The sequence below is a fragment of the Parasteatoda tepidariorum genome, chromosome 6 (assembly GCF_982258835.1).
Source record: "Parasteatoda tepidariorum strain Cologne lab strain chromosome 6, Ptep-v5.0, whole genome shotgun sequence".
Classification (NCBI taxonomy): Eukaryota; Metazoa; Arthropoda; class Arachnida; order Araneae; family Theridiidae; genus Parasteatoda; species Parasteatoda tepidariorum.
The window spans coordinates 1,354,329-1,366,787 of NC_141760.1; the positions used below are offsets into that span (position 1 = coordinate 1,354,329).

At 32.5% G+C, this 12,459-nt stretch overlaps 1 protein-coding gene across 12 annotated transcripts in view; it reads right to left on the reverse strand.

Annotated features, from left to right (window-relative positions):
• Positions 1–12,459, reverse strand: part of LOC107442954 (E3 ubiquitin-protein ligase RNF19A) — a 53,628-nt gene that overhangs the window by 31,273 nt on the left and 9,896 nt on the right. For 6 of the 12 annotated variants that reach the window (XM_043052121.3, XM_071179131.2, XM_043052120.3 and 3 more), the window contains exon 3: positions 9,741–10,009. In XM_043052121.3, the coding sequence (XP_042908055.1) occupies positions 9,741–10,009 (269 nt within the window). Of the gene's footprint in view, positions 1–9,740; positions 10,013–12,459 lie in introns of all 12 variants that reach the window. The other 6 variants (XM_043052118.3, XM_043052119.3, XM_043052117.3 and 3 more) reach the window with 1 other exon arrangement.

Sequence of the window (12,459 nt, forward strand, 5' to 3'; positions counted from 1 at the left end):
AAAAAAATTCCTGACTTTTCTAGGTATATCAGGAAAATTTCAATGAAAATCCAAACCATATTTTATCTATACCATGCAATTTTTCATCAAACATTTTAAATTTTGTTATTTGTAATGCCAAATATTATATTTTGTGAGCAAAGAAATATTATTGAATGAGGATAGAAGCATGAAAGTTTCACTAAAATGAGAAATTTTTATAACAAGTAATTGTAATAGATGTTAGATTTATTTAATGTGTCACTGATTACTGTTACTGACAATTCTGAGACTGATTATTTTCCAGGTATGATATAGGAATTTTCCAGGGTTTTCTTTGGAAAATTGCTACTTTCTCTGCTTTTAAGAGGCAAAATAAAATTCTAGCTTTTACTTGTTCCACCTGACCTATGGAATGTAACTGATAATTTTTTTGCTATTTTAAGTCTGCTTTAGAATTAGTTCCAATAATTCATTAATTTTTATGCACGAATTTCATGGATTAAGAGTGTTATGATGGTATGTTTAAGTTATTTTTGTTAGTCATTTATGGGCACAATTTTATTTAATTCTTTTTGGGCACCGCGTTTTAATTTAAATAATCTCATTTTTTTTTAATCTATATTTTTTTACCTTAATCAACAACCACATCTGATTTTCACTTACACCCCTATCATTCAACACCTTCCAATATTCCTTCCTTCACCCCTGCTTGAGAGTGGATTCATTCACAGGTGTGAATAGTCAAAGCGAGAGTAGCGCCACCCTTCGGTGCGGAGGAATACATGAGCGGGAGGAAAGAGCGGCAGTTCGATTTTAGGTATTCCCTGCTGCTGACGACTGAGATCAAAACGTGATCTGTGGAAGGATGCGGGGTGGCCGGCCACGCGCGCTTCTAGGATAAGTCTTTTACCTTTTTTTTTTTAATTTATTTTTATGTGCCCGTAATTTTTTTTTATTGTTGTATAATTTTGGTATGACGTAACTAAAGAGAAATGATTATTTTTAAATAACCTGTCGAACTGAAATGTAAAATTATGTAGCAGTGAAGCAACTCATTTTTAAATTGTAAACTTATTTGAATTATGATTAAGTTCTTTGAATAAAAATATTTAGTCTGGATTAATCATGCTGTTGGATGTGAATCCTTAAAATTTAATTTGCTTTTATCTTCCAGATCACCAAGATTATCATTACTGTAAATTAAAATGTGCTAATAGTTTTAAATTAACTTAAATTACTTCTACTTGTTATATCTGATAAAATTTGTTAGTTAAAGTTAAATGTTCTCACAACGCAATTATTTTTTTGAAAAATCATTCTTGATTCCTTAAATCTACTTTTTTTTCTCTATTCAAAAATAAGATATAACAAATTGGTGCCGTTGACCAGCGGCCACGTGTTAATGCTTAAGATTAAAAAATTAACTTGCTGGTCGTTAACTTTAAGTAATATGAAACTAATAATGCTAAATTTAATTGTGATTACCAAAAATAATTTTTAATAATATATATAGTATATATATGAATGATTGCTTAAATCTTGATTAAATTAATTTTTATTACTGCTACATGATCGCGTTATTACTGTCGAAGCACTACATCTGCGTATGCTTCATTTTTACTCTCTTGTTATTGTTAAGGATTATTGTATTTAATTGTATAATTGTGTTCATTTTATAAGAATTGAATAGAATCTTAACTCCTCATAATCTTAGTCAATCACGTGTACTTTTAGGTTTAGGGTTAAAAACTATATCCCAACTTGTTTTATATATTTTGTGTAGTAGGAATGTTTTTAGATTTTCATGAGATATTTGAATTTTTACAAGAAAACATGGATTGCACGTGTTATAAATTGATAGGGTTAATTATTGAATGTAATAGATAAACGTCATCTGTAATATCAATCAGGATTTTATTTTATGTTTTATATAGTCACAAATATTAAAGCCTTTGATTTTATTTTAAGTTTATGTAAATTTTTGGCGCGTTTCAGGTGTAGGAAATTTCTTATAAATTTTATTAGTTAAGCCTTTTATCGAAAATGGCAGAACCTCGGTCAGACACTTCGTCTTCGGATCCTGCTGCAGCAAACAGAATTGATATTATTCCTGTGGTCAAAAGCCACACGATCTCAGAATTTTTACCCGTTATCCCTAATTTTGATGGGAATTCGAGTTTTTCCAGATTTTTCGACAAATTCAATTCCATTGCAGAATACTGCAACTGGGATGCAAATGATAAAATTTTAGCACTATCTTTACGCCTCACTGGCGAAGCACAAGAGTTTATAAACACACAACGAAATTTAAAACAAGCGAAAGATTTTGATTTAATAGTTAATTCTTTAAGGGATAGGTTTGAGACGAAGTCAAACATGGCTTCAAATATCACTAAACTTACACAGGCATATCAACTGCCGTGCGAAAATGCCAGGCAATTTTTTAGCCGCTTAGAAGGTATATCATACAACTGTGTACCGAATAATAATAGTACTGAATTTGAGGATTATCGACAACAACTCTTGTTGTCAGCTGCTAAACAGGGTCTGAGGGTGGAGTTACTGAGAGGAATTGCCTCAACAGCTTTAAACAGCTATAATGAATTTAAGAAGCATGCACTAACATTCGAAGAAAATTTTAAGGTTATTGAACCGCTAGAGCTAGCAGCTACTATACAAGCTAAAGCAGGAGAAAAATCAGATAACAAAATAGATAGTCTTACTGATAAAATTGAACAGCTTACTGTAAAATTAAATGATATGCAAATTCAACTAAATGCACAGAGCATTCATTCAAATAAAGAAAATTCACACAGGACGCGAAATGTTAATAATCATCTTCAGGCTCAGTCAAAGAAAAAATGCTTTAAGTGTAACAAATTAGGCCACATAGCTAAATATTGCCGAATTCCATTTTGTAACTTGTGTAACCGTAGCGGACATTCATTGGATAATTGTTTTAAAAAGAATAAAAGGTTAAACTAATTGGGGGAGAGACCGCTGCACCACCTGTCTCTGTTGGTATCCCCGATGTGGTGTTTAAAGATTATCAGAATTTAAATCAAGATATAAAAAGGAGTACACTTTCGGTTGAAAGCCCAGAGTTTGTCCCCAGCCTTAACAATTATAAAAACCTTCCCATTATAGGAGTAAATATTAAAAATTTAAATTATTTTGCTCTCTTAGACACTGGATCTACTGTAAATTTAATCTCCGAACACATTTTAGACGAATTAAGTTTGACTAGTAAACAAAAGAATTGTAGAGTGGAGGTACAGAATTTCAATGGAGGTCGTGTAAGCATAAACAAATCAATAAATTTGAGTTTCAAAATCGATACCAGTAGATTTTCGGCAGATTTTTTTGTCCTACCTAAACTTTCTAGAGATTATGATATGATATTGGGTTTTCCCTATTTAAGTAAAAATAAACTGATATTAGATTGTAAAAACAAAATTTTGAAAAATGATGAGCTTAATGTGAATCTAATGTATGCAAATTCTAATGATACCTGTAATGCTTGCAAGTCAGAGGAGGGAATTCCTTTTTATGCAAATAAGAAAATAATTGTACCCCCTTTCTCGCAGTTAGCAGTTCCTGTTCGTTCTAAAAACAAATTAATTAAACATACTGAACAAATACTTCTTTTGCCCAACAAAAATATAGACAATCTTTTAATTGCAAGGACTGTTTCCTTGGCTTCTGATAAACTATTTATAAATGTCATGAATGTAGGTGAAACCCCTATCCATATTAATAAAAACGCGTCTCTTGTTAAAATGGAATGTTTGTTTGTATCAAATAAAGAAAAATGTAATAGCATTGACACAGCTCAACTTGGAGAGGATTTTGAGTGTTGGGGTGGAAATTTTCAGCTTGATCATTTAGATGCTGAACAAAGGGATAGATTGTTGGAATTTTTAAAAGTTTACAAGGATATTTTTGCTCACTCGGTCACAGATTTATCAGAGGGATGTGAAACGCTGTTACACAAAGTTGATTTGTCGGATGACATTCCTGTCAGGCAACGTCACTATAAAGTACCCCACCATCTAAAACAAGAACTTGATAGACAAATTAATGAATTGCTTGATATTGGTATAATTAGCCCAAGTGATTCACCATATGCAGCCCCCGTGGTTTTAGTGAAGAAAAAAGATCAATCATACCGCTTATGCACCGATTTCAGGAAGTTAAATTTAAAAACCTTACCCGATTCGTTTCCCATACCCTGCATTACTGATTTGGTGGATAATCTGGCTGACGCCACGTTATTTAGCTCATTAGATTTATGCAGTGGGTTTTTTCAAATGAAAATTCATCCTAGTGACAGATATAAGACCGCTTTTGCCACCGAGCACGGTCTCTACGAGTGGAATAGGGTACCCTTTGGGTTAAAAAACTCCCCAAACAGCTTCCAACGATTAATGTCTTTAATTTTATCAGGTTTAAAACCCTTACAAATAGCCGTTTATTTGGATGACATTATAATAGCCTCGAAAACTGAAGAAGAACATTACAATAAATTGCAACTAGTCTTTGAACGCCTTCGCCAGCACAAATTGAAACTAAAGCCGTCAAAGTGCTCATTTCTAAAAACAAAAATAAAATATTTAGGCTTCTTAGTAACCGAAGGTAAAGTTTTTCCTGATAAAGACAATATTAGTGCAGTAGAAAAATTTAAAACTCCCAAAAACTCTGATCAGGTTAGGTCCTTCATTGGAGTTACCGGTTTTTACCGCAGATTCATAGAAAACTATGCAAAAATTGCATTGCCATTAACTAAACTAACTAAAAAGAATTGTAAATTTCAGTGGACTCCGGAAACACAATCCGCGTTTGATAAATTAAAAACTGTTTTAACACAACAGCCTTGTTTAAGTTTGCCAAATTTCCAGAAACCATTTACAATATTTACTGACGCATCTAAATATGCGTTAGGCGCCGTTCTGTGTCAGGAAGATGAACATCAATTTTTCCATCCCGTCGCATATGCCAGTAGAAAACTTAAAAATCCCGAAATAAACTATTCGACAGTTGAGAAAGAGATGTTAGGTGTCGTTTTTGGTGTTACCCATTTTAAACAGTATTTATATGGAAAACATTTCACGGTATACTGTGACCAAGCTAGTTTGTCCTACGCTTTAAATGTAAAAGACCCTACATCTAGAATTGCGAGGTGGGTGATGACCTTACAACAGTTTGACTATAAAATTATTCACAAACCAGGGAAATCCAATCTGACCGCAGATTACTTATCTCGATATGTAGAAAATACTAATAATATTGTTAGCACTCAATTTTCCCCAGCATTGTTAGAAAGATTGAAGATCCATCAAAAACAAGATCCACATTGTATTAAAATTCTTAAATTAATAGAAACTAGTAGTAATATTTTGTCAGAGATGCCAGTAATTTACTTCCTTAAAGATGATACCCTATGTTGTACCCCTAAAAATGGAAAAAGTCAAAGCATTGATAAATTAGTTCTTCCCTTAACCTTAGTAACAGAAGTGTTAAATTTATGTCATAATTCACCCACTACTGCTCACCAGGGATTTACAAAAACCTTGAAACGAGTAAAATCGTCCTTTTATTGGCCCCAAATGTACAAACATATTTTGAACCATGTAAAAACTTGCAATTCTTGTATTGGAAAAAAAGCCCACAAACCTAACAGGTTAGCCCCTTTGCAGAGAATACCAGTTACAACTAAACCTATAGAATGTATAGCAATCGATGCTTTAGGCCCTCTCCCTACAACTTACTCGGGCAATAGATTTATCTTAGTAATGAGTGATTATTTCACCCGTTACCCGGAAGCATTTGCGACTTCCGATATAAAATCTGACACAGTGGCACGTAGTTTGGAAGAATTTATTTCTCGTCATGGTGTCCCATCTAAAATCATTTCCGATCGTGGATCCAGCTTTTTATCGAAGGCAATAGTTCAGGTATATGACTATCTAGGCATTAAAAAACATTCCACTACCAGCTACCACCCACAGAGTGATGGTGTAGTCGAGCGCTTAAATGGGACGCTAATTAATTCACTCAGCCACCTTGTCAATAAAACACATAATGACTGGGATAGACACTTACCTTTCGCCCTAATGGCTCATCGTAGTGCTATCCATTCTTCTACAGGCTATTCCCCAGCATCCTTACTGTATGGTCGTGAAATAGAACTTCCTAAGGATATCTTAACCAATGATGCGAAATTTACTTATGCTGACCACCATGAATATGCATATGATTTGTCACTAAGGTTGAAAAATTCATTTCAATGTGCCAAAGAAAGCTTAGAGCTGTCTGCTTCCAAACAAGAAAAAAGGCGGGACAAAATCAGCAAAATAAAGGATATCCAGGTGGGCGATATTGTATATGTGTACACTCCTCAACTGTCACAAGGGTTAACAAAAAAATTTGCTAAGCCCAATAAAGGTCCGTTTAGGGTTAAAAGTCAAAGATCACCTGTAAATTTTGAAATTGAGGATGTTTGTGACACCAATAGGACACAGGTGGTGCACGTAGATCGCTTAGCGAAAATACCAGAGAAAATTGTATTCCCTAACCTTTGTGATACAAATACAAACAAACAAGACACTGATAATTCTAATAAAACGACAACTAATAGAAATAACACCCATAACTATAATCTCAGACATAGAAAGTAAATGTGACTTTGTTTTTATATTTCTATGATATTTCTAACTTTTATATAAAATTTTATGTATGTTTTCAATGTATTATCGTCGCAAATATATCTAAGGATATTTTGTCAAGTTTTTATTCTGTGAGTGAAACTCACAAAAGTTATGATCAATTTTGACATGAATTGTATAAGTTTTTTTTTCTAAAATCCTTGGCAAGAGAGTAAATTATAAATTTCTTTTTGGTCATTTAAATTTTTCAATGTTTTTGTGATTTTGAGAGTTGAGTTGTTTGGGGATATAGATGGTAGGAAGTGCAACTATGGATTTATAATTACCTGCTAAAACGTTTCAACTAAATAGACTGTTAAGCGTATTTAACAATATGTAACTGTTGGACATTACCTGCTAAGACGTTTCAACTAAATAGACTGTTAAGCGTATTTAACAATATGTAACTGTTGGACATTTCACTGTGTTCAAAGTGTGTGTTTGGAAGTACAAAATGTCTCATCAGAGAAACAGAACTAAAATCACGTTAGTCTCCATAAGCAACGTACACTCCATAAGCAACGATGGTTACTACGCAAGAAACGTTACTGCCTGGGGCAGCAAAAGGGCCCTTTGCCGTTCCTGGTCGGTGGATGATTTTCTGCTACGTTATATCGTGTCGAAAAGTGACAGTCATGAATGAGAGTTCTATCCAAGTGAGAGTACTATTGAAGTGAGAGTACATGTATCGAAAAGTGCCATGTGATCAGCTAGCTAAGACATGGAATGTGATAAAAGACGGAGTATACCGATGGGAGGCTTCTGAAGGAAAAACTCCTAACACACACAAGAATACACATCACGAGCAACAAAATCTTTCCTCTGGACTTACTGCAGAAAGTCTATTGTGAAGCTTTGAATTATGTTGAACTGTGTTGATTGGTTCAAGGAACCGAAGATGCCCCTGTAACTTTTAGACCTTTAAACAACTCGATTCTCAAATACACACCGTCATGATATTCCATTGAATCATTTATGTTTAGGTTTAGTTCAAATAAGTAATAATCAAAAAAAAAAAAATTCTTTGAATTTTTTTTTCTCCTTACCGGGATGGAATGTTATGATGGTATGTTTAAGTTATTTTTGTTAGTCATTTATGGGCACAATTTTATTTAATTCTTTTTGGGCACCGCGTTTTAATTTAAATAATCTCATTTTTTTTTAATCTATATTTTTTTACCTTAATCAACAACCACATCTGATTTTCACTTACACCCCTATCATTCAACACCTTCCAATATTCCTTCCTTCACCCCTGCTTGAGAGTGGATTCATTCACAGGTGTGAATAGTCAAAGCGAGAGTAGCGCCACCCTTCGGTGCGGAGGAATACATGAGCGGGAGGAAAGAGCGGCAGTTCGATTTTAGGTATTCCCTGCTGCTGACGACTGAGATCAAAACGTGATCTGTGGAAGGATGCGGGGTGGCCGGCCACGCGCGCTTCTAGGATAAGTCTTTTACCTTTTTTTTTTTAATTTATTTTTATGTGCCCGTAATTTTTTTTTTATTGTTGTATAATTTTGGTATGACGTAACTAAAGAGAAATGATTATTTTTAAATAACCTGTCGAACTGAAATGTAAAATTATGTAGCAGTGAAGCAACTCATTTTTAAATTGTAAACTTATTTGAATTATGATTAAGTTCTTTGAATAAAAATATTTAGTCTGGATTAATCATGCTGTTGGATGTGAATCCTTAAAATTTAATTTGCTTTTATCTTCCAGATCACCAAGATTATCATTACTGTAAATTAAAATGTGCTAATAGTTTTAAATTAACTTAAATTACTTCTACTTGTTATATCTGATAAAATTTGTTAGTTAAAGTTAAATGTTCTCACAACGCAATTATTTTTTTGAAAAATCATTCTTGATTCCTTAAATCTACTTTTTTTTCTCTATTCAAAAATAAGATATAACAAGAGCATGCGTTTATTTGAAATCTAGATACATTCGTTCAAGTAATTGATTATTTTCAATTCAATTTAGCTTCATTTTATTCTGTACAATAATTATTTTGTTTTTGATTATTTGGTTTCATATAGAATTTTGAATACAGTAGACATCCAATTCATATAAACATGATCTAAAACTTAAGATATAAAATTAAAATTTACGATATACTTAAGCTATAAAGTGGCAGCATATAATTCTGCAAATGAATCATTTTTGATGTTTTCTTAGGAAAGAAATTCAATATTTTGTAAAAACCCAATCTTCAAAAAAATAATAGAATAATAAAAAAACTTCTTTTTTTTTTTAAATGGAGATTTTACCAACAATGTCCCTTGTATAGTGCGGCTTTAAGGAGAACTACTCCAGACAACCGTCTCGCGTTGTGGCGGGTACTATGGTTACGAGGAAAGGTTACTTTGAATAGGGGTGTGCGGTGAATAGCTTTGTCTTAATCTTTGCGTAGGTCGACGTGAGTAAACCAATCGACACCTTTTCTCCATTTCACCCCCATTAGAAACGTGCTCTCGCTTGTTACCATAGCAGCAGACAGTCCCAGATTTTAAGTCTGGAGTTCTCCTCAAAGGTCTGATAGGTCCTATAGGTCTGAACTGTTTCAACCAACCACTTTTTCCAATGACGTCTATATTTTTTGGATGTGTATCCATTTTTTTACTTTTGAAGTTTTTAAAACCTTTCTAATGCCCTTCAAACATCTCATCTTTTTTTAATGTGACGATGGCAGGGGGATTATATTCCAAGTTCCTCTAAACATACCCTAGCCATACTATCTCACATGTATGCAACTCTTCCATTATAACAACCGCTACATGAAATCCTGTTTGATGTTCTATCGAAGCAATATTATTTTAATGCTTATTAGAATGGCAGAACTGAACTGTTCATTCAATAAAATGCGGGGAAGAAAAAAAATTTTTCTTACAATTCGTAGAAAATCACCACAAGAACAGGTGTGGCACCCTGCCCCTCAAAACCTGCCTAAAGTGAACTCTGATTTATTTATTGCATTTTTAAATTGATTTACCAATATTTAACCTAAATGTTTTAAATAATATTGAATGAAGCAAGAACAGGACTTACCTGCTTTCTGTAATCTCTATTCTTAAATACTGTTGTAGGCATTGGTAACAAGCACGATGAGTGCAAGATCTTAATTCAGGAAAACTATGACGAGGGAGCTCAAAAAGGCAAAGGGGACACTCTAGAAACTCTTTGATTTTCTTCAGGCCATCCTGTGAGTTTTCCTTGCTTTCTATGTTGATATTACGAAAAGAGCTCGATTCAGAACTAGAGGAGGATGGACCAGCCAATGGAAAGCGACTGGAATCCCGGCTACTTTGTTGAGTGTGCTGCTAGGTGAAAGAAGATTGTTTGTGATTGGAATGGTAGAAAAATATAATTGGTTAATCTACAGAGTGTAAAAAGTGCATCCAGTGTCACAAAGATTCAATCTTTGTGGATTAATCAGAAACATACTATTTTATTTCCTCAGACAATATGTTAAGCAATGAAATGAGAAACATTCTTTTTCTCAATGAACACAGCTTTTTTTTTTCAATTTTTTATGCTTAAAGTATGGAGGATAGGTTTAATCTGGAAGTCCAAATAGTTTTGACATGAAAATAAATAGTTTAGCCCCTTATATCCATATTTTTAGTTCCGTAGTTCATACCCATATAATAATTCATTATAATATGGGTTCATTCATTATAATAATCAAGATTGATTTCAGTCCCCAGGACTGAAGAGTGGCACCCATGATCATTAGGTAGATACACGTTAAATAACTTAAAGGCAAAAATATTAAAATGAACCAGAAAATTATTTTTGTTTTTTTGAAAAGTGTGTGGTGTAGTGATTCAAAAAAGTCAGGAACCTATGACATAGAATCTAAATATGAAGAAAAAAAAAGCTATTCTTTCAGAGAAAGTGTATTTTTGCGTGATTTAATTACTTAAAACATTATTTGCACTAATCAATTAGCATGTTTAAAGAAAATCCTTCTAACCATTAAGATTAATCTTAATACACAAAAATCAGATTACCAGGGTTGCCACAGAAAAAAATTAACAAAATAGTTGCTTTTAGTAGCCTAAAGCATGAAAATAGTTCCTGAAAACTACGAAAATAGTTGCCTAAATAAGAACAAAAATTCACCAAAAATATTACTAAAATTTTATTAAATGACTTAATTGTCATATACCATGATCCATTTAGTCAAGTCAGTGGCAAATAAGATAATTTTTATATAAACCTTAGTAGTGTTCTAGCACTAAGTTCTTACATCAAAACAATTAGTATATTAGCAGAAAAATAAATACACTTAATTACTAGAATTCATTCAAAAAAATATCTTTTCATTAAAAAAACATACTTTTTAAAAAAATTTCCCTTTTAAATTCACTCATCGTAATATCGTATTAAAAATTTGTTTGTTTTTCTTACAATTCAAGCGAAATATTGTAGCAAAAAAGCACTAAAAAGGCGATCGAGAAACGAAATAAGACTTACAATGGAATCTGTGCATATTGAACGAATTAAAACAGGGTTGCCACTCAAATCTGGATCTGTGTTTTCCCTGTACATATTATACACAATATAATAAAAGGAAACAACAATTGCTAATGTGAACTATATTGGGCTAACTACATTTATTAGTTTTAAATGCTGGAAAAACAGCTGAACATACTTAATAATGCTATAGTAAATGAAATAGTTTAGTATAGCTGAAATATCATGGCTAAATATCTCATAGATTACGCTTTGAGTGGTCACAGTTTTTTAAAGGACAAAAATAAGAAACAAAATTCCCTGTATTTTCCCAGTTTGTAAAGAAAAAAATCAAAAGTCCCTGCATTTTCCCTGTTATTTTAGGAGATTTTTCAAATTCCCAGTATTTTCCCGCTTTTCCCTGTGGAGCGACAATCCCGTAAAAAGGGATGACTCATATTTGCCATTCAAAATTTTTACCATTTCTTTTATTTTTTAAGAAAAAAAAGCATTGTGTTCAGAAGCTCCTGCAGGCCACAGGTTTTCAACCCAATTTATGTTAAAAAAACATAGCTAGGAGTACAGAAAAGTCTCCCTATAGTCTTCTTTTCCTAAAAATAGTAGCCTTTTTAACCTTTTCAGGCAAAAAAAAGTTGCCATAGATGTCTTATGCCGAAAATAGTTGCATTTTAGTCGCCTGTGGCAACCCTGGATTACTCTAATTTTTAATTTGCACACTGTAACAGTTAGAAAAATTACAGAATTTGGAATGAGTGTATTGAATTTAAAACTGAAATCATTTGTGTCATTTTAAATTAGTAGTGTTTTCACTACCAGGGATGAGATTAGCCAAAAGGCAAAAAAAGCTGAATTTCCACGATAGTAAATTTTATGCAAGCGCAACTCTTTAATAATAAATTCCAGACAGTTTAAGGTAATAAATAATGTGTTGACATACAATTGTGTACTAATCTATTATTATCTAAATGATTACATTGATACTTAACATTTAGTGACAATAAAAATTACCAATTGAAAAAAATAAAGCTGGAAATTATATCTTTCCTCAGTTTACATAAGAGATAATTATTATTACTTGAAAAACTACCTGGTTTAGCAAATTAAAACTACTGAGAATATACATTAATATTTCATTTCTTTTAATAAATACTGTTATGTGATTTATAGCAAATATATCAGTAATATTACTTTTTAAATTATATTGGAAAAAAAAAAACTTTAACAATGGACCGAATCATTATGTTCATATTATAGTCTGATCTAACTAGAGCCCTCTGAAACATATCAA